General features: G+C 40.1%; 1 protein-coding gene across 3 annotated transcripts; it reads left to right on the top strand.

Moving 5' to 3' along the window:
• Positions 1-27598, top strand: cxxc5a (CXXC finger protein 5a). Of its 3 annotated transcripts, none has more exons than XM_042499494.1 (4): positions 1-87; positions 212-269; positions 12370-13390; positions 26513-27598. In XM_042499494.1, exons 3-4 carry the CDS (start codon positions 12596-12598, stop codon positions 26552-26554), a joined length of 837 nt encoding a protein of 278 aa, XP_042355428.1. In that variant the 5' UTR covers positions 1-87; positions 212-269; positions 12370-12595; the 3' UTR covers positions 26555-27598. The 3 variants fall into 3 exon arrangements, with proteins under 3 accessions (XP_042355428.1, XP_042355426.1, XP_042355427.1); XM_042499492.1 differs by having other exon boundaries at positions 26510-27598; XM_042499493.1 differs by having other exon boundaries at positions 1-273; positions 26510-27598.
• Positions 27599-27632: the final 34 nt, after the last annotated feature.

Genomic DNA, 27632 nt, shown 5'->3' with positions numbered 1-27632 from the left:
TAGAGGTGGGATTGCAAGGACCGAGAAAGCTGGGGGAACCCACGCGTTCAGCCTCAGAGAAAGTACGCTTTTCCGAAATAACTGACGGTGAATATTTTTTTTTTCTTTTCACATTTGTCATTAACAGGCAGCCACTCTGTAGGATTGTGTTCTCGGAGAATAAGCTTTTTTTCTGCCCCTTTTCTTTTTTTGTCACCATTCTGCACGGCAGGCTGAGAGACGGACCGCTCGGACTGTGGGAGCCCTCCCCTCTGCTCGGATCTGCTTTGGTAGGTGCGAATAAAATGGGCCCGTGTTTGCAAATATGCAGATACATGGAAGGGGAGGGAGGAGGGGTGATGATGATGGTGGTGGGGGGGATCATACTTTGTTGAAGTCTGCTGAAAGTTGGGATGTCATCTTCATATAGGATCAAGTTATAGCGGGGTGAACCGGGGCTCCTCTATATCCTCCAATGTGCGGCTGCAGACCGTGTGCTGTTACCGCAGATAGGCTGCTCATAGATCACCGAGTCCAGACAAAAGCCACCTATTTTGATCTGCTTTTACTCCTGAAATACAAAAATACATTTTGAAATCGCCGGTGATTGGAAAGGTAATGATGCTCCGGCACTGCGCTGGGATGAAGGGGATATTTTGCAAGCTGCTGTCAGTTTTTCAACAACAATCTTTATTTCTCTTTATTAAATAAATCGCCTCCAGAAACGGACACCGAAGCAAAAGCGCGATGTCCTAATCAGCTGTTAATGATGCGCGCTAAACTTGACGCTTCCAGTTAATGAGCGAAATGATAAACGCGCATTAGAGTCGGATCATGCTTACATTTGACAACAGACTTCCTGATCATCAACCTGTGTCTTGAAACTTTTATTTAACCCCCATAAAAACATAAGAAAATAAATGTCAGTTTTCCACGCGCGTAAAGGCAGATTTTTTTTATTCCAAATGTCATATTCTTGTTATTTTTCTCCGGGCATCATTAGAAAGTTCCCAGGTACACCAGCTTTCACCGCGCTACCCGGAGATTTACACTCAACCCCCCTCTGCAATCCGCCACCACTATCGCAGATCCAAGTGCTCCATATGTTTGCGAATAATTTGAAGTCACAGTACGCACGGCGGTGGTTGTTTTTCCTCCTCGAACTTTTTGTGTGCATATAGCCTCATTAGGGAGAATAAGACGCAGCAGGTTATGGACAATGGATGAAGCCTCGAGTGTTATTATTGTCACCGGGCTTTTTAACTTCCTCTGTGCGTCTGCCTGTGTGTGCATGTGTGCGTGTCGGTGTGCGCGCGTCAGTCGACAGGAGGTGGGAGGAATAGAGAATGTGTAGCTCACCGGAGACAAACACGAGTCCGCAGACAGCGCGTCTGGACAGGAGGGGGGAGAGACGCTGCATTTGCATCGTGCAGCGCCTGAACTAATGCATTAAGTATTCTCATAGTCAGCTGCTCCGGAGTTTGTGGCTGGCATAATGCCTCATAACCATGCAGGAAATTAGACAATATTTTTCCCACCTCTGTTAAAGAGCTGACTGCGATTACCTGGCACCTGCGCATACAGTGACGTCAGTGAAGGAAACTTATTCAGGAGTTATTTAATGCACTAAAAGAGGTGAATGTCTAAAAAACTTGATGTGACTTCAGGCAAATTGTTTATTTAAAAAATGTGAATAGTTTGGATTTATTATTGAAAGAATGTTACATACCTTGGATATGTGTTCATCAAACTAAATTAACTAATGTGTTTAATTAGGGGCATTTCTAGCATTTTAGGACATTGGGGGCTTAGCCCGGACCAGGAGGGGTCTAGGGGGATCCCTCCCTGGGATTTTTTTTTTTTTTTTTGTGATGAACAAGCTCAATTTTTCTGATTATTTATTTAAAAAAAGTTTTTCTTACTTTCCAAATTAATTATGAATTGTAATGACAGAAATATGAATAGCTGGTAGTACCTAGTATTGAGCACAGAGTACTTTAGAGTTGCAAAAATAGTTCATGTATTTATGACAACAGTGGTTGAATGTAACTAAGTACATTTATCGATATACAGGTATGTAATGACTGATTATGAGTAGGGCTGTCAGCATTAATGCGTTAATTGCAATGCGATAAAGAAAATAATGGTATCATAAGAAACTAGAATACATGAGGAATCCTGTATTACCCTGTCATACTAGCTTCTCAGAAAGGTGAATAATAAATGCTCCAAATTTAGGCTAAATTCTGGCAATGGAAAACGGCATGGTCATTTCATAGGGATCCCTTGACCATTGACTTTAAGATATCTGAATGAAAATGGGTTCTATGGATACCCAGGAGTCTCCAGGAGTCTCCTCTTTCCAGATATGCCCACTTTATGCTAGTCCCATGCAGTTTTTGCTATCATATGATTCCTAATCAAGACATTTTGGTAAGAATTGCTTTACCTTGTCAATATGGACTTCCCATCTGCTTTGTAATGCAAAATAATGGAATTTAATTGCTGTTAAGTATTGAAATTCTATGATTGTGATTCAAAAACTCAATACTTTGACAGCCCTAGTTGTTAGTAATTAGTATTAGAGTACAGAATACTTCAGAGTTGTAAAAGTAGTTAAATGTTTGTGTTTATGACAGCAGTGGTAGGAAGTATAAATGGAATGACAATGAATAATTAGACGTGGGGATTTTTTTTTAGTTTAGTTTAGTTTTTCAATTAGACTTTTTATTATTCTTTAGTAGTAAATCTATAGCATATAGTTATATCCAGGGCTATTGATGTAACATCAGGCCTAACACCACTGTGTTTCATTGAACTCATTAGTGTAATATTATTTTACTGTGGGGCCCAAGTCAATATTTGTTGTATATACAGTATAAGCAGTCATGATAGAAAAACATCACAGATTCCTGGTAGTTTTGGTCAGATTTTTGTTCTGAATAAGAGTATTAGTCATCACTCTCAAAATAACAGGGAATATAAACACAAACTGGCCCTAAATGCTTTCCTCCAATCCTCCATCACCTATTGATTGAACCTATTGAACTACTGAACCAACCAACCATTCATCCATCACTCAGTTGTCACTATTTTGCGGACTGACATTAATTTTTACACACACACACACACACACACACACACACACACACGCGCACATACAAACGGGTTATTCGGGGAAACTGTTAAAAGTTTGGTGCTATTACGAGCTGAGAGCTGAGTGTTAAATGAGTTGTTCATGCTCATACAAGTATCATAGAACTGACAACATTCACCCAGCTGTGGCTGTTAGGAAGTACTCATCATTTATATTGCCGTAAATGTACAGTATTATCTATTAAAACACCACTTCATTCACCAGTGATTTAAGCTCATTTTTTTTTAAATGCTCCGCATGAAATGAAGACCTCTGCTTTCAGATTTTGCCAATGATTCATATATACTAAACCTCTGACATATTCTCTTGGGCTTTTGAACGGTTTTTACAATAATTTGACACACTGTGGAGGCGTTATATGACCAGCTTTGCTTCAGGTCTACAGAATGTACGGATCATGTCTGTGCCTTGTGGCTTCAAGGGAAAGTTTATGGAAATGTGCTATTCGTTTTTATGCTGCAAGTTAGAGATCAGAAGATTGGTACCACTTACATTTGTATGCTAAGTATGAAGCTACCACTAGCAGTCAACTAAAAAGACAATAAAACTCTTTCACATTAGACATTTTACATGTCATATTAGTAAAAGCGCAGGTGTATCCTTTAGCATTAATGATGGCTGTTTTCCACTTAAGTGATTCCTGGTACTGTGCGTCAGTGGAGTAGTCGCTGGGACACTTCATTGAACTTAGCCATCATTTCCTGTGCTTTTGCAACTATAACAAGTCAAAAAAAATCTGTTGTGAAAAAGGTCCATTTGACATTTTACTGAGGGTTACCATTTCATGGCCAGGACAAGTAACTTCCTGGAGTCTCCGCTGGTTGCCTGGCAACTGGTCATGACTAAGAAAATAGTTCAGCAAATGACCCCCTGTTGAATGGCAAATTGACGCTTTTACGCTTCGGTTTTTATATTCTATTTTTTATATTATATTGAACAAACTAGAAATTGCGTGTTAATTAGTGAGCTTTATAACAGATTTAGACAGATTCATTTCCATTTGGTCCGAGTCAGGCTTGTTGTTTCTGTCTTTTTCCAGTATTTAAGCTAAGTTAAGGGTCAATTTTTTTATTATAAATTATAAAAATATTTTTTTTATATTTCTTTGCCAGGCGCAAACCTCGTATCTCCACATTTCACTATTTTCTTTTTTTTCTCATAAATTAACTCCTCCTCTAAGTCTATCAGTGGGTTTTACCATTTCTCAACCAATGAAATGTATTTTAAAAAATCTCCGTTGAATCCTTTAAAAAAACAGTGTTTTTTTTCTAGTTCCTGAAAAATAGCAGTTTTGGAGATAGGAGGTTTGAGCCCGACAGCAGCGATATGCAGAGCCTGTAGGTGACAGTAAAAGATTTTGAATGCATTCAAAAACCTAATCTGATACTCTATACTAAAATGAGAGAGCTGTTTTGTTGATTGTATCTGCCTTCATCTGCCTGTTAACAGAGATTAGCTGAAATCACAAGGGCAAGAAAAAGAAGTCTTGGACTATAAACTATCACCCACCCACCAGATCAGCCCGAAATATTGACCCTTGACCTTTATCATTGTCAGATGATAGCTGATGGGTTCCAAGATTAAGGCTAAGTTAACTGTGTTCTGGCTGTAGCTTCATATTTAGTATTTAGCCAAATGTGTAACTTTTCCTTTGATTTGAACATTTGTCTCAAGTCACTAATATTGAGCTGCAAGTTTTATGCAAAGGGGGAAACTTTTTTTCAGGCAGCATGGTCAAGAAGCAAATAGGGAGACAGCCAACGCAGAATTTCTCTCAAAGGATCAATACAGTATTCTGTAGAGCAGGAATATCTCGATAAAAACACCACATTTCACATTCACATGACACTCTTTTCAACTCTGCATTTCATGAGGCTATTTGCACAAAAATTGGTATACATGCTCACTGACAGACAAAACAGCTAAAGCAAATGTGAACCCCGGATTCAGTTCTTAGTTGATTTAACAAAATCAAGCTTTATACATAAATTAATACCCACACATCATGCATCAACCTATGTGCATTGAAATTCTCAGCTTCTTCAGATCAGCTGTTGACAAAATCACAAAGTTACTGGGCTGACATCACTCAGCTGGTTCAACAAAACAAGGCTGAAATGAATGTCAAAATTACCCCAAAGTGTCTTTGCTGAATGAACAGCAACATTTCTAATCGCATTAAGAGCGTTGTGTTATACCTCCTCAGGCCAGTCAATATTTTGTCGGCTACACCAAATGACTTATTGACCATTAAAACTAGAGTAATTGCCCAGCACTCAGAATTACTTTCCGTAAAGTGTAAAGAACAGATTCAGTTTTGCCTATACAGATGATCAAGCATCAAAGAAAAGAGTTCAAAACATCAAACTAACACACAGCTACTGCTCCTGCTGCAGTTTTGAATTTGCCTAAATAAGAAGCTACCATTTATTTTTGCAGATGTTTTGATTACAATCAAGCCTCTGAAGCCGCACATGCGCTCTGCAAGGTCCAGATGCAGTTGATTGGTCAGTCCAAAAAAAGGCTGTTGGACTTTATTGATCATTTGAACTGTTTATAATCAGATCTTTTTCTATTACCACCAATCCCATGCAGCATATTGAAGACAGGCTGAGGTACAGCTAATATTTACACCTGTTATTTATGCTGAGACAGCTTGAGGTGCAAGAAATCTCGGATCCTATAGGCTTTAATGTGTGACTACTAATTACAGCGATCTTGTCAGGGCAATAATCGACAGCTGAGGTGTAAGGCTTAATTCAAAATGCAACTTTAAAGTGCACCTATTGTGCTTTTCCTTATTTTCTGTCATACTGACCTATATAATGTGACAGTGTCAGATGATCATTTTTTCAATGTTTTCAATGTTCAAGGAGGCCAATGTTTCAAATAATTAGGTAAACATATGTAAAAGTAATCCGTGTGAGCACAAACCTCAGGCTTCAGACCATTCTGATAATCTGTTTCCATCTGTTTTTACTTCTTTTTTTTCTACTTTCAAGACAAGCTGACGTCAGCTTGTTACACTTTTCTTTATACGGTCATCTGCTAGAGACACGCTACTGCGCTACTCCCTTAACTTTAGGGAAACATATAATCTTGGTTGCTGATGTTGTTAACTTCTCTTTGATTTCGGATCTCGTTCTCTGAAACATGTCCAGTTGTGAAGATTGTGGTTCAGAAGCTTTATTGGTCATTTTTCATTGTAAACGTGCTGCTGTACTACGCTTAGTACATTTATATACACTGTTCAGTCGAGCTACACTTCTACAGTGTGTGTCTGACTTCAAGAAATTTGACTTAATGGGATTTCAGTCAGACTGATGTGTGTACATTTATTTTAAAAGTCCAGTTTTAGTCGGACTAACACAATAATTAGACTTTTTCTAGCATCATTCAATTTTTCAATTCAGTTACATTCAGTTTTATTTAAAGACTATTATTGCAAATCACAATTTGCCTAAGAGGGCTTTACAGCTTACAGCATCCCTCTGTCCTTGGGCCCTCACGGTGACTAAGGAAAAACTCCTCCCAAAAAAAACTTGAACAGGGAAAAAATGATAGAAGGACAGACAGACATGCAATACTAAATAATAAAACAATACATTTACAGTCATATATGACAAAATGATACTTAGAACACAATACTTTAACAACAGTAACATAACACATAACAATTGTAATAGACATTAATATTAATAAATGTTTATGATAGTATGTATATTACATGCAAATATTGTATTTTATGAATGTGGCCTTAATAATCATATGTATAAAAGTGGAGGTATGGCTAATAATAATAGCAGTAGTAGTGGGCTACTGTAAGTGTATTGTGTGTTAGAGTAGTGGCTGTTGTAGTAGTGCTGCTGCATGTAGCTACATACTAACAACAGCGAAACATCTTGGTTGCTGGTGTTGTTAATTTATACACAATTTTAGATCACAGTCCTGCTGGAACATGTCTGATATTGAAGATCCTGATTTAAAAGCTTTAACTGATGATTTTTCACATTGGAAAGTGCCATTATATTACTCCATACAGTACAGGAAACCCAGAGACACTGACCAATCAGAGCAGATTTGGCTTTTTTATGAATTGTGAGGGTGAATACAGGTGTCCCAGCACAGACAATATGGGGAGGAAGCTTTTTTCTTTTGGACATTGCAGCTTGAAAACATACTCTAGTAGAAACCCAGAATGCAAGTATTAACCTGAAAATTAGCATAATAGGTCCCCTTTGAGTCTATAACATCACAGGAAATTGAGTAAACATGCTCAAAGGACAAAACAACACCAATTATCTGGTTTCAGCAGTATGGCATTGACATTCTCAGTATTACAGGCACTTGTGGTTTAGGAGACAGTTCACATAAGGACATAAAACCTCCTCTGTAAATGATGTAGCAAAGGAATCTGAAGAGCCATGACGCTGGAAATCGAGGAGAGTGATTAGCCTAAGACTATATGCCATGCTCAGGGTTGATAATGATGGAGGGAGTGTGACTGATAGGTCAGTATGGATAGAAGGCAGATGTACTCACACACTGCAGAGAGGTGGGTGAGTGTAAAGCTAAAATATGTGGACATGCTTTCATTTGTAACACTGTGGTAAATCAAAGCAACAAATGGGGTGTGATGCAAGCACAACCTGTAAATATGGAAGATGCAAATTACATATCTTTGTTGTTAAAGACTGGTTTGGCAGTTTTGATATTGACTATGTGATAGAATATTGACTCCAAAGTGCCGTTTGTAATTTTTGTCGGGTGACAAAAAGTCAGTGATTTGTAGAAATGAAAACATTTGCTACCAAACAATGTTTTCTTATGAGTATTTAGAAAAAGATTAAAATGAGTTAATGCATTTCTGTTTTTCAAGTCATAGGAAAGCTTTTGGCCAATTACTTAAACTCCATGTCTTATTATCACATTTATCTGCTTGTGTTTCCAAATGTAGCATGGTTTTATTAGCACTGAGAAGTGTCTTAAAGCCAGGTTTGGCAGAAATCTAGAAAATGCAAAAAAACAGCAGAATTTGAAAATACACCTTCCTCCATCAGCTGTCCCCTCTCTGTCCTAAGCCAAGTGTTTCCTATACATTATTTTATTTAATCTTATTCTATTATAAAGCACATTTGTTCCGCCCCTCCTTACTTCTCTCTCTCCCTATCCAACAACAAATAAAACAAAAATTAGCTATGCTGTAATAATAAACCATTTGTTTTCACTTAAAAAAGTTAATGCCCAGATGCCATAAATTTTTCAAGTTGACTGAATTTGAGAAGACAAGTTAAATCAATACAAAATTACCTCAACTTATCTTAAATGCAGTCAACTTAATTCATTTATTTTAACATTCTCTTTAAGTTAAAACTATTCTTTTTACAGTATTAGCTCACCACTCACTTCACGCCTCTTTGGACTGCTTCCCCACGCTGAGAGCGGGCAGCGAGCAGCACTAGGTCTAAGCTGTGTAAAGGCAGCAACAGAAAGTTTGTTGATCCAGTGGGGAGTCAGGGCTGTCTGGTCATGTGAAGCTGGGGTTTGCACTAGCTGGATTTAGTTGACTGGGGGGTCAGTCTCAAGAGCTGCTGCTCCCTCTCCTCCTGGCAAGGTGGTCTGTAGTGGCGGGGATTGAGTCAGAGGACACGCTGCACATGCATCTGCATTTGTAAAAAAGCCAATAGAATAAAAAACTCCACCTCTGGAACGACTTGTGATTGGACAAAGGCTCCTGTCATGTGCCAGATTTCCTTCAGTCTGAAAAGAGGGCCCAGAGGAGGTGAAAGTCTAGTTTTCTTTCAGACTACTTGAATTAGAATATGTTTATCATCGGATTTTCGCCCAGTGAAACTGCTTACCCCAGCTTTAATGACTGAATTACACTAGCCCAAAGTCATACTTGTCACACTGATGCGTTCAGCTACAATACAAATGAGGCTTTTTCTTGTTAATATATCAAACTCACTGAAGAATCAAAAAGAGGATATGTATGGGCAGATGTATGTGTCATTGCATTGTCTTTGTACAGTTGATGTTGTTGGGATGGATGCCAGTGAAGTCAGCAGTGTAAAAAGTAATCACATCTATACTATTATAATCATCAATCATGAAAGAACAGCAGTTTGAACACATGCTATATTTATTCGCTTTTTTTAAAAAAACAGTGGTGTCATCAGCACGTGAGCTGCTGTGAGGCTGCTGAGGTAATAGCTCCCCGGCTGAATTATTATGTTACGGCTGATCGGTGATATTTTTTACACTGTTTTCATGAGCCACGATTGCCAACTTTGTGGACGACTTGAAAGCTCATTTATCCTAGCTATTGATAATGTGCCAGTTCATTAATTATGTGGAAAACTCAAGTCTTTTATCACATTTACTGTATTTAGAGCATTGATGAAGCAGTTGGATCAGTGCTGGATGTTCTCCCAGGCTATGATTAATCAAGAAATAGTGCTGTTGTACAACTAGATACCCAGATTTACTTTACATAGTTGCACCGCTTCCGTAGAGCTCATTTGAGACGTTATATTAAAATCTTAATGAAAAATCTCCTTTAACAACATGAATATATTCATAACGGACCACTAAACACATCATTTCAGGTCCAATATTCCATAAAACCACCAAAACCCTCATGTATCACTCTGATGATTTGCAGTGCTGTTATGCATTCAACCACAACTGAGCAGAGATGCAGTTAGTTTGAGATGCCTTCGGGAAACCGGACCCTGGTCAGTGCTGTAGTGGGAGAAACTGAAACTATGGGGCTGAGGGGCTGCGGAGCTGGCTCTGGTTCGCTGGCGCCACATCCCCCTGAGCTGGTGAGAATGTGGGGGCTGTGCTCTTGCCTTTGAAGCTTTACCTCCCACTAATTCTGGCCTTCCAATTTCCACACACTGCACAGACACCCCCCCTCCATCCTCTTCCCCTCCCTTTCCCTTTGTTTCCCTTATAAGGACTGGCCCGGCCATTTCCTCAGCTTTTCTGTGGGAGGTGGTATGCTTGTTTGTGAACATGGACAGGTCAGGAGAATAGCAGCATAGTTTTTCTTCTCATAGATGAGCAGTCACAGGAATCTTACGCTAAAAGCCAATGGATGGATGCATCTCTATCCGGTGCGGAGTCTCTCACTGCTGGCCTGGTGAACCCTCTTCATCGGCCCCACCGCTCTATTTGAGCTAATATTTTGTCAAATGATATAGCTCTACAGGTTTGGTATTTAAAAGTAATGGGATAGAAAATATGTTCTAGACAATAATAGCACTCGAAAGACTTCCAAAGTTAATAAAAAGAAAATCAGCCTCCTTTGTTCTGTCACTGCTGTTTTGGCCACATTTTCAGCAGATTATTGTGCAAGAGTCTAATATTGGACTGTCAGATATTTGTTTTCTCACATATTGTATCACAAGGTCGTGCACTCAGATCAATGAGCATGTAATTGTTAGTCAATAAATGCAACATTTCTTGACTAAATTGTAGTCACAGCAATACAATTTATTTATAGAGACGGCCTCAGATATGACTAATGTGTTTACAAAGGACATTACTGATAAATACTTTTTTATTTTAATGAATATTCAACATAAAAATATAAAATAATCTGACAGAAGAAACAGCTGTGTGCGCACCTAACATAGACCAACAGCAGATTGAAAGGTCATTGAGTTCATCTGGGTACCATTTCCAAGCAGGTAATGAGGTAACAGATTAAGACTTCTCCTTAAAGTTCACACATCTCTAATTACAGCAGAAACTGTGCATTTCTTAATGAAAATGTTTTCCAAAAAAATCATGTTTCTGGGATTGAAAATTTTAGCTTTAAGTGTGAAATGTTCATACACCTTTAGCTGGAGTTGGACAAAAGTCCCAGTATTCAGTTGAGAGCATAAAACAAATACCCATTAGTTTGTTATTTTCCTTGGTTTGCAAAAAATAAAAGGTTTTACCCTCAAAACAACACAATTAATTTGATTTTTATCAGGCTTAAATAGCAAGGATAGGCTCCCGACCTCGCAATTTCTTTTCTTTGCCAACCAATCTCAGAAGCTCCAGGGCTCCAAGGTGAGAAGTTTGGTTTGTCAAATGATGTGTGAAGAATTAGAGGGAGAATGCAAGTTCTCAGATTTTATTTTTGTGCTTGAATTTGAAATGAACATGTTGGTCAAAGTTTTCAGGGCTACATTTGAAAATGTTAAGAAAACTGACTACGTAAGCTATGTGTGTGAGTGTCACTGACTTCTGTTGTAGAAGAACATTACAGCTGCGTATTGCTTAATTATCACAAATTTTGCCTGATCTTACATCATGAAATATTATTTTATTTGTTAATTGTCAAAATGTGTGCACATTTTTCACCTGGACGGGGTTGTTGGCTTTGCGATGTCTGCTAATTGAGTGACTGTGATTCTGGGCAGGTAGTTTTCTTAAGGCATATGACCTTAATGTCTTTAAAGCAGCTATTACTGATTTTTTTTTTCTGCAGTAAGAGCTCTAAACCCATGTACACTACCTGCTCAGCACCAAACAACAGACAGAGCTGCAACAATAAATCAATTAGTTGTCAACTATAAACGAATTGCCAACTAATGCAATAATCATTTAATTGGTTTAAGTTATTTATTTTAAAAATAAAGTAAAAACTCTATGATTGCAGCATCTTAAATGTAAATATTTTCCGATTTCTTTACTCCTCCACACTGAATTTCTTGGGTTTGTGGACAAAACAAGACATTTTAGGACATCATCGGGGGCTTTGGAAAACACTGCCATTTTCACTTGTTTTCTTAACCCAAACAACTAATCGATTAATTGAGAAATTTATTGATAGATTAATAGACAATGAAAATAATCATTAGTTGCAGCCTTATTAGTGACAAGCTGATAAACATACAGAAGTATCTTGCAGCCAGACATTTCCTTTAGGAGTTGGTAGAGACCCAAAACAGAGCTAAAACTGAGTGAATACTGGACTAATGATTGACATGTGGGCAGAAACATGACTCCAAATGAATGCTAATGTTGCTATTTAACTGCTGGGTGTGTAAATAACCAACTGTTTGCTGACAGGTCCACCATGTCAACTCAAAAAGTGGTATTCTTTTGAGTTTGTCTTGCATTTGCCTAAGTTGACCTTCAACTTACAGAAACAGGAAAATATTTCTGTGCTTGAGTGTTTTGGTGAAGTGATCATGGATGAGTAATTTACTTCTCCTCTCTCCCTGTGTAAGGTTTCCAGATGGCCCATGGAAGAACGTGGATGAGGGCTGAGCTGTAGTGCGGGCAGAAGGCTCCGGGGCCCGCCTGTTGTCGGCTGGCTGTTTGGTCCATCGAGGTGAGGCTCCTCTCTCACTGGAGCAACAGAACGGACCGAGGAAAGGTCTTTGCTCCCTCTCCTCGCTCACCCCTGCCCCCTTTCCACCCTCACCCCTAACCCAGGCACGTACGCTCTGGACCATGTCTAGCGGGCTGTCGGAGGGGGGCCGGACAGAGGACCAGGAGCGGAGTAACTGCAAACAGGACTCTCCTGTTATAGAGCGCAGGAACCGCAGTGGCATCATCAGTGAGCCCCTCAGCAAGAGCCTTAAGAAGTCCCGTACCCTCTCCCAGTATACAGCGGTCCCCTCTGCAACCACCAATGGACACACGGACAATAGTGAGACTAAGAGCCACTCGGCCAAGCCTCAGCCACCCCCGCAGCCCCAGCCCACTGTCTCCGCACTCACGACAGCCAAGTTGGACCGGACCCTAGAACAGGTTCTGGAGGGACAGAATGGCCTGCTGCACTTTGCTCAGGCAGCAGCACTGTTAAAGCGGGCCGGTATGGAGCACATGCTCCTGCCTGGGGGCATGGGAGTGGGAGTTGGCGGTGGAGACGCAGGCTCGGGGGCTAGCGACTTGGAGGGTACGTCTGTCACGGACGCCGTAGGTGGTCCTGTTGACTTCCCATATGGAGTAGGGGGTGGTTTCCCCTTCAACCCGGGGCTTTTCATCATGACGCCGGCTGGAGTGTTTCTGGCGGACAGCGCACTACACATGGCCGGCCTGGCCGAGTACCCTGCGCAGAGCGAGCTGGCTTCTGCGATCAACTCCGGTAAAAAGAAGCGAAAACGTTGCGGCATGTGCCCACCTTGCCGACGGCGGATTAACTGCGAGCAATGCAGCAGCTGCCGGAATCGCAAAACAGGCCACCAGATCTGCAAGTTTCGCAAATGTGAGGAACTGAAGAAGAAGCCCTCTGCTGCTCTGGAGGTAAGTGGGGTGGTGGTCATGATGTTGCATTGTGGGTCATTCAGTAGGGTTCCGCCAAATATTAGCTTAAAGAGATCCAAAGAGTTACTGCAGAGCTTTGATGCCACAACAAAAAACTAAAAATATATGATGCTAAATGAGAGACCACCGAAATAAGCTGTAGGTTTGTCCTTGTGGGAGCTAAAATTGTGTTGATCCACACTGAAGAACTGGAAAATTGCTCTGCAAACACAAAAAAACTGAAGATTACATAGGGTACTCCCTTCAGAGGAGCATTTTCTCTCTGGTCATGTCAGTCCTTGTGAATATGTCGTAATCCTAAAGGAAAAAAGGGTGTGGAGGCAGAGTGGCAGTAATTGTGATCATGTGTACAGTATGTACGCACTTGATTTGACACTGTAAAGGTTGTATTTTAAAGGAATACTTCACCCCCCAAATTATTATTTTTTTACATAAATTACTCACCCCAGGTTGCACTGACCATGTGTAGAAAACATTTTTTTCTTCCATGCCCCCATTGTGAACCAAGAATCCAAAAACATGGAAAATTCTTCATGAATTGAGGTAAACGGAGGTGCCCTTTAACAAAAGCAAATTAATATAAAAAAATCTGTTGACAAACTCTCACACAGCACATGCAATATAATCCAGGTGTCATTTATCCAATCAAATGCTCAGTACTTCCCAAACACATGCATTTTCATTAAAACTTAAATATTAAAAACACTTTTGCATAAAGACACAGCATCCGTGCCTGGCACTTTTTATGCAGAAATGTTTTAAATAGTAATATTTTGGTGAAAATGCATGTGTTTGGAAAGTACTGAGCATTTGACTGGATAAATGACGCTTGGATTATACTGCATGCGCTGTGTGAGAATTTGTCAACAGTTGATCCCCACTAAAGCACTGGAACTTTGTTTTTAAGAAGTGCCAGAGAGCTCTATAAACACCACAAGAACAAATAACATCCACTGGGTCATACCTGAATGTCATTCCCCTTTAAGGGGAATAGTAGAGGGGGCTTTTTTGGTGCGGTGATGTCTCCGCAAGCAGGGAAATGACAGGTGGTGAGGAGTGTGGTGGGTATGTGCAGGGTAAGCATGCACCATGGGGTACCTTTAATCTCTCCACCATAACCACACAATCACCTTGCCCACATCTTTCAATTTGAAGGCTAATTTACCATCTTAAACTAAAGGTTACACACTCTGCAGTGGAGCATTTTCTGTTTAGTCACATGTCCATCTTCCCTGTGCAATATGCTGTAATCGCAAAGAAAAAAAGTGTGTGCGTGTGTGTGTGTGTGTGTGTGTGCGTGTGTGTGGAGGCAGAATGGCAGTAATTGTGAATGTGTGTACAGTATGTGTTTGTGTGTACATGCGTGGGTATGTTTGTGTGTGTGTGCATGTAACAAGGTCCATCTGGCCACAGAGCTGTCATCTGGAGCACCAGGTGTCAGTGTGGCACACCCCCCCCCCCCCCCCCCCTCTTTCTTTGCTGCCGCTGTCCTTCTCTCCGGTGACACTCCTGCTCATCTAAATGGCCCTGCAAACTTCCTGTCTGTTACCTCCGTCACACTCAGTGGCCTAACTAACCCCGGCTGTGATGACAGAACGACCAATCATGAAATCAATCTCAGCAGATGTTCCATCTCAAAGGAAATAAACTTTTTGTGATCAATGGATAATGGTGTCACTTTGGCATTGCGTAATAAATTGATAGATGTGTAACACAGTGTGAACATGAACCAGTGGAGAGGCCTCTGGTCTAATTGACACAAACTGGATCTGTGCTTCAAACTGCTAATGGCTTTACTTCTTTCTCTTTCTGATGTTGATCGCGGGTGACAGCTTAGCCGCTTGTTTGTGGGCTGAAACGTTGGTTGTTCAATCTCCATGTGCTGACTTCAGCTATCCACTGCAAAGTGGTCCTTAAAGGGCATGGTCTGGTTATCAGAGAAATTTGAGTGAAATAGTGTGACATCATTTTGAAAGCAAAATAAGCTTAATTTATGGATTTTCAGGAATCTTTAACATGTTTTGCCACAAATTAAACTTAGTTTTATCTAATGTTTTAACTGTCAATAACATCAAAGTGTTGCTTTTTTTTTTTTTCAAAATAAATATCTTACCATTTTCTAAATCTCTATTGCTATGGGAAAAACAAGAACAACCTCCGAACTAACATCCTACAGGCTGAAAATGGCACATTTTCATGAAGATGTGGATTGTGCAATAACGTGCGCCTGCTTTGTTCTTTCGGTGAATTGTAGTAAAGATCTTCCATGATTAAGTCGACAACCCCACACTCTGTCTCGCAGGACTCTCATGCCTGATGCTGATCCATTTTCTGACACAGCCAGATAAAGTTGGTTTGTCACATCTTTGTACCCTGGCAGTGGCATGTGCCAGTGACACTGACCAATACACTGATCAGTTTTACCTCACATGAGCTTCTGTGATATCATTAATAATTAACTACAAGAGCCACATACAGCCAGCAAACCGTCTGTGTCGAGGCCAATGAGCTCCTCACCTTTAGGGCACCAATTATCATTTTTTCCGTCTTTTTAATTTAAGTTGAATCACAATGTCGTCCTATGTTCATCACTGTTTTTTCATGAAATTTTCTCTTGCAGAGAATGAGCCATTTCAATGACAGTTTTCATCTCCCGACATAAAAATGTTTCCCTCCTAAAGCCCGGTATACACTGTGTGATTTTGGGTTTTCTCAGACCATCGTGAAAGAAACGTACGATATCTTGGACTGCTGTTAAGACCTACGTACTAATGCAGCATGAAATGATGCACTGATCAGCGTAATTCTGCTAGTGCGTGCTAAATGCTGATAGATGCTAACACTTACTCTGAGCTCTTGCTGCAAAACCCGTGTGCCAAGTTGGCCCCTTTCCCCCAGCCACGACCACGTCCACATTCTCCTCCTCCACCACACTTTTTTCGACACACATAAATGCCACTATAGCAAGGGCTTGCTTTGAAGACTTCATAGATGGATGACGCACACTGGCAACGTTTTGTTTATGTGTGTTGACATCAGTGGACATGGGTCATAGCCTGCCATTCAGTAGGTGTTGTCATCACACAGTCTGCATACATCAAATTTGGTGTCGTACCAAAGGTGATTAAGGTCCATGTCGCACAGTGTAGCCTTCACTTAACTTATAAAACAACAAAAATCTCACCGTCTGCACAAATTTATCACAAATTTGCACCTTCGCTGCATCCTGGCCTTATTGTCACCCAAGGCAACTGTGATTGGTGGTACTGTGGAGATATGTCTGGCATTATGAGGTAATCCATCACAGTGTAGGTAATGACTGTTTATCTACATCGACAGATAAACACTGTTTAAACTGTTGTCAGAAATATGTTGTCATTGTGCTGTAAGGCAGGTGAAAACACAGATTGATGTTTACACTAATTTGTACAATGTTCTTGGTAACATTTTTTTCCTACCTTTGACAAATGGAAACAAATAGCGTCTGAGACCACAAAGAAAAGAAGTTTCGAAAAATTACATAAAACCTAAAAAAAAGTTAAAAAAAGGTCAAATTTTGAATATTGTTTGCTATAATCAAAAGCACACATGATTTGTGTGACAGTGACAGACATTCAAGAATTGTGGCAAGGTCCTTTTGATGGTGCAAAATTGAAGGATTTGTGTAGACCATAATGGTTGAAAACACCTGACTTTGAAGTTGAGACTGATGTGTCTGAGCCAGCAGGTTGTTTTTCACTGTTGTATTGTTCGGCTGCAAATAATGAGAGGTTTCGTTTGTCTCTGTTGATGATTCACCAAAATGGTGTAATGTGTCAGCTCGCTATGTAGGTGGTACGACTCAACGTCTGCAACAGAAAGGAATTTAATTTTAATTTATGATTTGCAATTGATGTTGTCATGGCAGTTAGCCTAATACCAGTCGTTCACACCAGTGATGCCAAACCCAAGGGGGCTTGAATATTCATGAGTGCTGATGTTGATATAGGTCATCATACTGCTTGAAACGTCAGCCTGGTGATGTTGCCAGTGGCCACCTCGTATCAAGGAAACTCCAGGGTACCATAAACCTGCCAAGCCTCCAAGGACCAAGTATATTAGCAGTGTGATTATTGACTTTAGTAATCGTACGTCCTGTAATTACTGTACCTTGATCACATTTTGTACTCCTGACATCTTAAAGTACTCGCTAATTTATTTAATGTGTCTGTCAAGCGATTTCCCTTTTTCAAGCCAGAAATGAGACACCTAATCTCTGCTTGAAACTTAATTTAACGTGTACAGTATGACAATAGCAGACTAATGAATATTGTGTTTTTAAAGGTTTACGCTTGCTGTGTGGGCAACACTTCTTTACATACCGTCATTTTGATGTCTGCACAAAATTGGTGTAGTTGTCAAAAGCAAACTGTGTGGAAAAACTAGTTAGTCAGAGCACAACATAGTTTTATTAATTCACTTGGCTGAAATCTGGATTATGTTTCACTAAAGTTGATCCATTTACCAAGTAGAAATGGATGAAAATACATTAGTGATTCACATCTCATTAACTGAGAAAACAGCAAGCGTATTCTAGGTGTGCAACAGATGAAATGAGACATTAGATAAACAAAGATGCAGTGCTCTTTTAGAGAGCTAAAAGTTTGTTCAGCGGCACAGACAGACTAAATGTCTTAGGTATGAGCTTGGAGAGGCAAAAAACATCTGTGCCAAAAGTGTGCAGCTTCTGTGCATCTACCCACACAGAAAGCATGAATCAAACCATGACCTCAACCACCTGACAACCCACAGCATGAAATAAAACAACAGTGACAAAGAAATCCCTGTAATATTCCTCTGATGTCACCTTATAAACAGTCTCTTAGTCATGTTCCTAACAGTGCATTTTGGACATCTTTGAAAAACGATCTGACACTGTTAAATTTGTTTTTTAAAGGAATACTTATCTCCCCAATTATCAATGTGTTTGTCAGTTACTCACCCCGAGTTAGATTGAATATGTGAAGGAAATGTTTTTCTTGCATTCCTCCGCGGTGAGGGAAGAATCCAGAAATGTGGAAAATTCTTGATTAATTGGAATAAAAGGGAGCAATGTTTAACAACAGCAAAACTACATCAAAACATCCATTTACAAACTCTCACAGAACTCATGCAGCACAATCCAAGTCTCATTTATCCAGTAGTATGCTCGTTGCTTCCCAAACACATGCATTTTTGCTGAAATGTTATTATTTTAAACACTTTAAAACATTACTCCCCATAACAGTTCAGGTGTAAAATAATGCCTGAGACTGTTACTGCAGAAGTGTATTAATAGTATAATTTAAGCATAACTGCATATGTTTTGGAAGTATTGAGCATACTCGTGGATAAATGAAACTTGGATTTTCCGCACCAGTTGTATAAGAGTTTGTAAATGGATATTAGTTTTGATGTTAGATGTTTTATAGTTTTGCTGTTGTGACCTCCTATGACTTCATCTCATCAAGAATTCTTCTCAGTTTTTCGATTCTTTGTTCACCTCGGCAAAGATGCAGATTTCTGCATATAGATTCACCAGACTGCAGGAAACTAAGTGTTAGATATTCACAATTTTCTACCACAGGATCCTCAATCCCCTCTTTTATATGTGTCCATTTCAATGTTGACATATAAGTAGAAGTAATCCTGAATGATAAAGTAAATTTAACCCTTTGAAACCTGAGCAAATTGGCTTGATTTCTTTCAAAAACATAGGAAGAAGGCAATGAGCAGCAAACGAGGAAATTACCCATAAATGATCAAGAAATTGTTAAAAAGAAAAGAAAATTACCTGAAAATTAGAGAGAGAGGGAGAGAGAAAGGAAAACTAAAGATTTTTAAAAAAGCAACAAAATTGCCTGGGAAAAAGTGCTTAAAATTAAAATTGAAAATAATTTTGTAAAAATGTAATTGTAAAAATGCATTCTTTTCCTAGCTTTTTACTTTTTTTTCCCCAGACATTTTTTCCCTGGCTTCTTAAAAATCGTTTTCTAAATCTACAAATTTCTTACAATATGTGGAACATTTCTTCCCAAGTTGCTCATTGCCTTTCTCCCATGCTTTTGAAAGAAATTGCACCAATTTGCTCAGGGTTGAAAGGTTTAAATACTTGAGAAAAGCATCTGAATGAAACAAAAAACTGAAGTCTCTCTAGGTTTTAAAGGGTTGACGTGTGCATAACAACACCATAGACAAAATGTAGACCACACCTGGATAGTAACTAGGAGTCACCTCAATATGAGACCAATTTTCTCATTCAGTCCAGAAACCTTCCGCAACCTGTTATCTCTTTGCCCCAAATTTGATTTTCTACAATACCACTGTATCAGTGTTTTTTTTCTCCTTTACAAAGCTCTGACAGCAGTACAGCATTTTCAATTTTGCCTGCTTTTTATTTGTCCTCATGCACTCATACATTTCCCATTAGTGGTCTAGTAGTTGTCTCGAATGGCTTTGTTATTAAGTCAACAGCTCTTGTTCAGCAGGTGATTAGATCAGAGAATATGGCCTGGGCCGCGCTGTCAGTGAGCGTGATGTCATCAGTGCGGGCTAAATGTCAGAGGATGAGATTCATGTAGGATGTGCTGCATCAGGACAGAGCGAAGGCTCAGCAGTAAATCCCATACGTAGATGATGTAATAATGTGAATTACCCTATATATTTTTTATTGTGTGTAAACAAGGCTGCTGTAAGGGAAATTCCTGTTTAATGTATATTCAGAGTGACATGAGCAGCACCTGTGCCAGAAAGAAGATGGCCCTGGCTTTCAGAGTCCGCGGTTAACTGCAGTGAGCCTCAGCTGTAGCTCAAACAGCCCCTGAGTGTCACATTCCCCTCCAATCAAAGATAGAGCAGCACGTCCCCGTCTGCTGCGGCTGTTACACTCAGTGTGCAATCTCTAAAGGGGCATGATGTCTTATTTAACGTGTGTCTTGCGGTCAATTTGTCAGATGGTTCTGACTGTTTTTCGTGTGCAAGTAAAGAGTGTTTGGCTTTGTTTTTCTGCATTTGCATGGAGGTTTATGTTTGTACGAGCCTGTGCGCGTATACGCGTCGGTACACAAGTGCAGTCCAGCAGCAGCAGTGTGCTTATTTTAAGGGTGTTGACGGTTTCCATTGAAAGCTCATGGCAGCTCAAAGAGGAGCGTAAAATTGGCAAGTGAGGGGGAGTTAGCATGCTGAGGCCTTTGCCACCTCATAGCTCACTGGCTGAAGATGTCTGGATTTATTCTGGGAATGCTACATTTGAGAGAAATAAGTGGGAAGGCAGTTCCTTTCTGCTCTATGTCTGAAAACCCTCCAGTGGTGTCAGTCTCAGCGATGGTGTTCAACACAGAGAGAACGAAGGAGTCAGGGTTAGGAAGTTGTAATGTATCTTGTTTTTACTTGTATGTCAACGTACGTTCAGGATGTACTGTACCAGTGGGCGGGCGATGTTTGAAAATATGGTACGATACAACAGTAGTTAAGTCTTTTTCTGCCTAAAGAATAATATATTTTTTAATACAATTCATTGGTTGTGTCAAAGACTGAGCTTCTTTGTTATCATTTAACACCCAAACATGCTTGTGTTGTCCGTTGGGGGCCACTTTGCCAGTATCAGACGTTGATATGGGAGTAGCGTATTCCCTCGTGGTCTTTCCTGCCTCCCAGACACCGTGCACCAGACAGTCAGGACAGAAGAGGCTCATGCAAACTGACAGGCACGCAGACTGACACCGAGACACATGGATGTGTGGGCAAGTTGCTGGGCAGACAGAGGGACAAGTTAAAGTGGACAGAGGAGGGTAAGGAAGACAAAAAGAGAGGGAGACGGCAGTGAGGTGCTGTGCTGGAGACTGCCTTCTGGATTATAGTGCATTAAGCAAACAGGCCTGTACACAAAAAAGAGTCAGCCCTATTGTTTGGTAAAACCAAAAAAAAAAAAAGGAAAAAATGGTTAAAGTCCATTTAGTGAACACAGATTTTGTAACTATCAAAAGTTGTCTAGACCAATAGTTCCCAACTGTTGGGTCGCAGTCCAAAAGTGGGCCGTGGGTCATTTCTGAATAGACCACAAGTGACTTGTGAACATGCCAAATTTATCAAAAAAATTTGGGGCACGGCTTTTATCTTGAAATGACATTTTTATTTATTCTTGCAATATTTTTATCTATTTGTGTTCTACACATTGTTTACATTTTGTGAAATCGAATTGAATATATGATAATTGACTTAATTTGTGGAACTTGAACTAATGACAAAGGAGGAATCTGGACCTTGTGGCTTGAGCAGTTGGGAACCACAGGTCTAGATGTCAATACTTGTTTTTCAGACATCTTTGTTACATATAACCGTTACTTTAACAGCAGTTTCAAAGCATTTAGTATTTCAAAGTCCAGTGCTGGACCTAGCAGGTTCTGCGCCCGAGGCAAGCTTCCAATGGCACCGCCATATTTATTTAGATTTATGAATCACAAGAACAGGAGCTAACTGGAAAAATTACACAAAGAAACAAGTTAGCTATTATTAAATAACAAACTAAGCAAGAATACAGTATGTGTAAAGTTGCAAATTTTGTCTTTTTTTTGTGCTGCCCTCTGGATGGCTTTTACCTTTCATTTTCTCTCACTCTAACGCTCTCCATGCTCACTCGACTGCACCATCAGTACTCTATCATGTTCTGACTGTGATGATCACTCTCTGTGATGAACACATTAAGGTGAACTTCCAGGACTAGAGATGGTTCCTCCACTACAGACTGAGAGTTATCATTAGATCTTTTGTTCCTATTTTACTTCTATTCACATTTTTTGAAAAATAAACAAATGAGTGGGGGCTCTGGGTGGCCACTTGTGCCGTCTGTAGGAAGTTCTGCCACTGTCAAAGACAGAACGGTCAACTGATTGTTGAAAATAATCTGCAGATTCATTGATTAGAAAGTGATCATCAGCTGAAGCCCTTTTTATACCGTTGATGCGTCGTGTATAATATAATAAATACAGGATTTACGGGTTGAACTAATAGATCAGATTGTGTGTGTTTATGCTCCTGCCTTGGCTACGACATGTACGTATTGGTTCAGTGATAGAAAATGTAGCAGCGTATTTACATATCAATCCTCATTGACTTCTGGAAGGGAGATCAGGCTTAGGAAAACACTTCACCCCTTCAGCCAGACAAACAGGAGTGTTTATGCCAGCTGGAAATCATTGGTGTTTTGATGCAGCTGCTTTAAAGGTTTACTTTTCTGCTCCGTGTGAGCAGCAGACAGTGTAACATCCCACATGCACTGCTGCATGAAGAGATGCATTGGATTCATTCTGTAAGTTTCTTTTCTTTCTTGTGGGAGTCCATAAGGGAATCCTCACAATTGTTGATGATAAAGCCGTGAAAACAAGAACCAGAAGGCTCTTTGGCGCCCTGGGGCGAATAAAGGAATCTGTGATGGCTTAAAGTGGTTTACAGGAATTTGCATCAGTAACACCCAACAACGAAGGACCGTTATAGGTTGTGGTGGAAGAGGAAGTTAGTTCCTTCTTTTGCTTTTGTTGTAGGTCACACACAAAGTGTTTGTGTTATGCTAAGACAAATGCGCTAGCCTTGTTTGAAGAAACACATCCATCGATTATAGTGATTGGCCACTTCACACCCGTGGATTCCATCCGTTTGAACCTCAGCAATCAGTGCTGGTGAAGGAAGAGGTTTTCTGTTCCTGAACTGCTGCCACTTTTCCATTGATTGCTCATGTTTGATAATGAAGAAAAAAACAGCATTTACAGTTCAAGAGCATGTGTTGTTTTTTTTTCTTTCCAACACATTACGTCATGGTCAGTCCGGCCTTTACCAGGTTTTTGCCATCTGCAGCAGCGCCAGATGTTGCTGCCCTCTGACTGTCTTCTTAACAGCTGAGCGCTGCTGTAGAAAGGTCATCACAGAAATGGATGGCAGGCCAACGATATTTAACACACAGAATATATAATAATTTTGGCAATATCTCCAGGTTTGTGGTCCGTGTTAATATTCATCTGAGCCAGAAAGAATTTCCAAAACATGTTGCAACAATTTTGATAAATTGATATGAAGTTGAGAGGCTGATGTGAACTGGCACATGCATATGTGGGCTACGAACAGCACTGTGGCATTCAGTGTCTCTGCTGTCAGATTATTCCCGATTGAGTCAATTTAACAAATAAAGCACAGTGTGGGCTATATTTGGCTGAGATCACCGGAGTAATTACCTTGTTTGAAGTCTTTTTACCCGAGCGAAAATGTTTCAGTTTTGTCAGCGGGAGTTAACTTTCAAAATGAAAGTAAATGAAACCTGCAGTGCACGAACCCCGCTGTCACTCAGTTTCATGTCCAGATATGAACAATAGCATTCAAAAAGAACACTGTACCGCTGATTCAAGGGTAGAGGAATGGTTTAAGTGGGCCTGAAAAAGTAATTAGGGCTGGTATTGTTTTGGTTTCAAACAAACTTCTCCGAACTAATGGCCTATTTGCTTCTGACGCCTTTGTTGAGAAACTCATAAATTCACTGCAGCTGTGCGAGAGAGTGCCGCAACAAGACGCACAAAATTTTGAGTCTGATTATGTTCAGGTTACACCATATTTTGTCATTAAAATGAATTAGAATTCAGATTGATTTTTTTTTCTTTAGAGGGCATGTGAATATTGTACATCCAGGATGTGGTTGTTTGTATGGCTGTGTATATAATTACATATTAAACCCTCGTCTGATGGAAAACTGAATCTGAATCCACCGCGTATGAGAATTTTAGTTTAACACTCTCACTGTTTGGTGTGATTTCGGGGGTGTATTGTGAGTGTCGGTTAACGTGCCACTGTGTGTGGAGGTGTGTGACTGTACTTGAATACATATTGGTTCGGTGCGAGAGTGTGTGTGGGTGCATAAATGTTTGCCGAGCTCCTCCTGCCTCGCTCCAGGCAGAGCTGGCTAACGGAAGAATCCGTGCTGCTGCAGAATCGAGTTGCACTTTGCAGGACGCCAGCCGCGCTGCAGCTCCAGGGACCGCGAGCGCCTCTCTATCTCCTGACTGGCAGGCCGCTGCTGAGCCCTGGAGCTACATGCATGTGTGCCACTCCTGCTCGGTGCAATCAGAGGCACAGATAACCACAGCGAGAGAGGAGTGAGAGCGGCACAATCATTGATGATGGTGTGGGAGAGCAACGCGTGTGGCGGCTAAATAATAAATGTGGCATATCGGGTTTTGTGTGAAGCCAGGACTGAAGCCCGTTCCTGTTGCTGAGGAGAGAGAAGGGGGGCAGCTGTTGGGCCAGACAATGTAGGATGTAGAGATTTCACACATAAAACTCATCTAGGGAAAAAGAGTGGAATAGAAGTTAATTGATTAGTTGTTGGATGTTAATCATTTAAGGCATTTGTTAACTAAAAATACATTCACCTTCTTAAATGTGAAGATTATCTGCTTTTGTCTGTTTTGTAACATAGCAAATGAAATGTTTTTGGCTTTTGGTTTGGTAGACAAGACAAGCAATTTGAAGAATTACTCTGGGCTCTGATAACTTCAGGTTTTTACATTTTAAAAGTCAAGTGTGTAAGATTTAGGGGAATATATTGGCAGAAATGGAATGCAGTACAATAAGTTTGTTTTCTTTGGTTTATAATCCCCTGAAAATTATAATTGTTGTGTTTTCGTTATCTTAAAATTATATCTACATAGGGGATCGAGCCCTCGTCCACAGAGCTTGCCATGTTCCACTGCCATGTTTCCATAGTAACCTGGAACGGACAAACCAAATACTGGCTCTAGAAAGGGCCATTTGCGTTTGCGTGTTTTCACATCGGCCCCCGCAGTTAGCAGCCCCTCTGCGACAAGCCGGACAGCATTGGAAAAACAATCATTTTTAATGTTAAACTGCTTCATTTAGTGATGTTACCGGTTTAAATACCTGGGTTTGTTTTTTTTTTAGAAGAGGAAGAGACCTCTGCAGATAATTCAGCCCCCAGTCAAAACCCTCTGAACATCTAGGTCTTTAGTTATCAGAGAATAAGCAAACATGAGCAGGTGCTAGGCTAGCCAAACAGCATAAGAGAAACACAGATTTTTAATGTGAAACTGATTTATTCAGTGTTTTTACCAGTTTAAGTCATCTGGTCAGTTTGTTTTCGCGAGAACGAGGCCTCTCTGAATAACTCGGCTCTTAGTAAAAGCGTCCTGAACATCTGGATCTTAAGTTACTGAATAGACACATTAGCGGGTGCTGGCAAATGACCTGTCTCCAGTGAACCAAACATTAGCTGAGAAACACTGATTTTTAACATAAAACTGCTTTTTTCAGGAGGCCTCTACGAATAATTCGGCTTCTGGTAAAAACCTCCTGAACAATAAACAAAAAAGAAATTCTAACCTGGAGTTCACGCTTGACACACAGTTTGTATGATATCCTTTGAATTAGCAGCCCACGAATGACAGTACGTCCTTTACATCGACGTACGTAATTAACATATAGTTACGGAGGTTTGGTCTAGAAAAAAACATGATTAAGTTTAGGCAAGTAAAGTCACTGTGGTTATGTTAAGGGAAAAAAAACACGGTGAGGACGTACCTTAAAATGACTCACAAACACCAGTCTCAGGGGGTTAAGTCTTGTGTTTTGTGATGCATCCCACCACCCCAACCTACCTCCTAACTAGACTGCTCGAAACTGATTTCTTCTTGACTCCCGTCAGCGCATTGGTCACGTGATCACGGCCCAAATTAATGGCTCCTCATTACATGGAATATATATCTGAATTTTGGTGTATTACTTTTTATTTGATAACGTGTGAACAATGCATGAGAACAGCTTGAGATCCCGCACACTTCTCCTTTAAGCAAAAAACAAGCGCCCAAATAGTCATTAGCTCTCGCCCTAAACTTGCACCTCTGGCAAGGTGTGAAGAAATTGAAGCATTTCAGTGAGGTGGTGGATTTGGGATTATATTTGCAAACTCTTTTAAAAATGTGCTGCTTTTTATTAAAAACTCCAACCTCCTCTTCTCTCTCTCTCTCTCTCTCCCTCCCCCCTCCTCTCCCCTGCCCTCCCCTGCTTATCTTCTGTTTCTCCAAGAAGGTGATGCTTCCTACAGGAGCGGCGTTCCGGTGGTTCCAGTAGGACTCCTCCTCCACTCCCTACCCAAAGCTCTGCCATCAAGTGCAATGCCAACTCCTGGATTGTCTCCGGAACAGACACTGGCTAATAAACAAACAAGCAACAAATAAAATTATAGAAAAAAAAGCAACAAAAAAACAAAACAGAAAAAAAAAAGAATCAATCGGGTAATGGATGCACCTACTTATTCCTTGAACCAAAAATGAAGCATAAAGAAAAGCATCTATGGCAACTTTCATTCCCTTTTCTATGTTTCCATTTTGGTACCTTTTGTCCTTTTTCCAGCAGGTTTTTTTCTGTCGCTTAAACATGGAACTGTTCATTGCCAGAAACAGAAATGACGGACTGAGTGTGGACAATCAACTTATTTCTGTGTTTGGTGTTAATGTTGTTCATGTGTGGAAAGATACAGTACTTGTGTAGAGAATGTAAATTTACAGCTATATTTCAAAACTAGTGGCTAATGGCAAACATTATTGTAATTCTTCACCATTGCGTTACTTAAACCCTTTGTCTATTTTCTGATTCTTTTGGTTGAAGAGTCTAGTTTTGAGACAGATGGCTGGTTGTCTTTGGAATACAAAGAAAAATGTTTCAAATTGTGATGTTCATTTCGGATTTAAACTGAAAAAAAAAGTCATGTTATTGGGCGGATCTCCAGAGACGCTTCACCGGGTTGAAGATGCTGTTCGCCAGAGCTGTCACTACTGTAATCCCCTCAATCAGCCCTCCTCTGCATTTCCAAACTTTTCCTTTTGTGAAACTGGCAGCCTTATGTTACTGTGGCCCTACTGAGCATGTGCCAATAATGCTCAGGGCAATAGCACTAAGAGACAGCACTTGCTCTGAGTCTACCCTACTGAACGCACTGAGACAAGATTACTTTTTTTTTTTTTTTAAATTTGTTTGTTTATTTGTTATATTTTCATGATTTTGTTATGTTGCTGGGTAGCTACAGCTTTTAAAAATAACCAATCTTTGTATTCGTTTAGAAAATTGGACTGGTTTTGTGAATAAAAAGGAATGCATGTATTCGTGTCAAAATCGACAATTCTGATGTTTGTCTACTTGTCTATTTGCA

This window comes from Plectropomus leopardus, chromosome 13 (assembly GCF_008729295.1).
Source record: "Plectropomus leopardus isolate mb chromosome 13, YSFRI_Pleo_2.0, whole genome shotgun sequence".
Lineage (NCBI taxonomy): Eukaryota > Metazoa > Chordata > Actinopteri > Perciformes > Serranidae > Plectropomus > Plectropomus leopardus.
This window is presented reverse-complemented; position numbering and strand designations above follow the sequence as displayed.

Coding starts and splice junctions, on each gene's coding strand:
- cxxc5a (XM_042499492.1), top strand. CDS start 12,596: ATGTCTAGCGGGCTGTCGGAGGGGGGCCGGACAGAGGACCAGGAGCGG. Junction 13,391..26,509: donor AGCCCTCTGCTGCTCTGGAG/GTAAGTGGGGTG, acceptor TGTTTCTCCAAG/AAGGTGATGCTTCCTACAGG.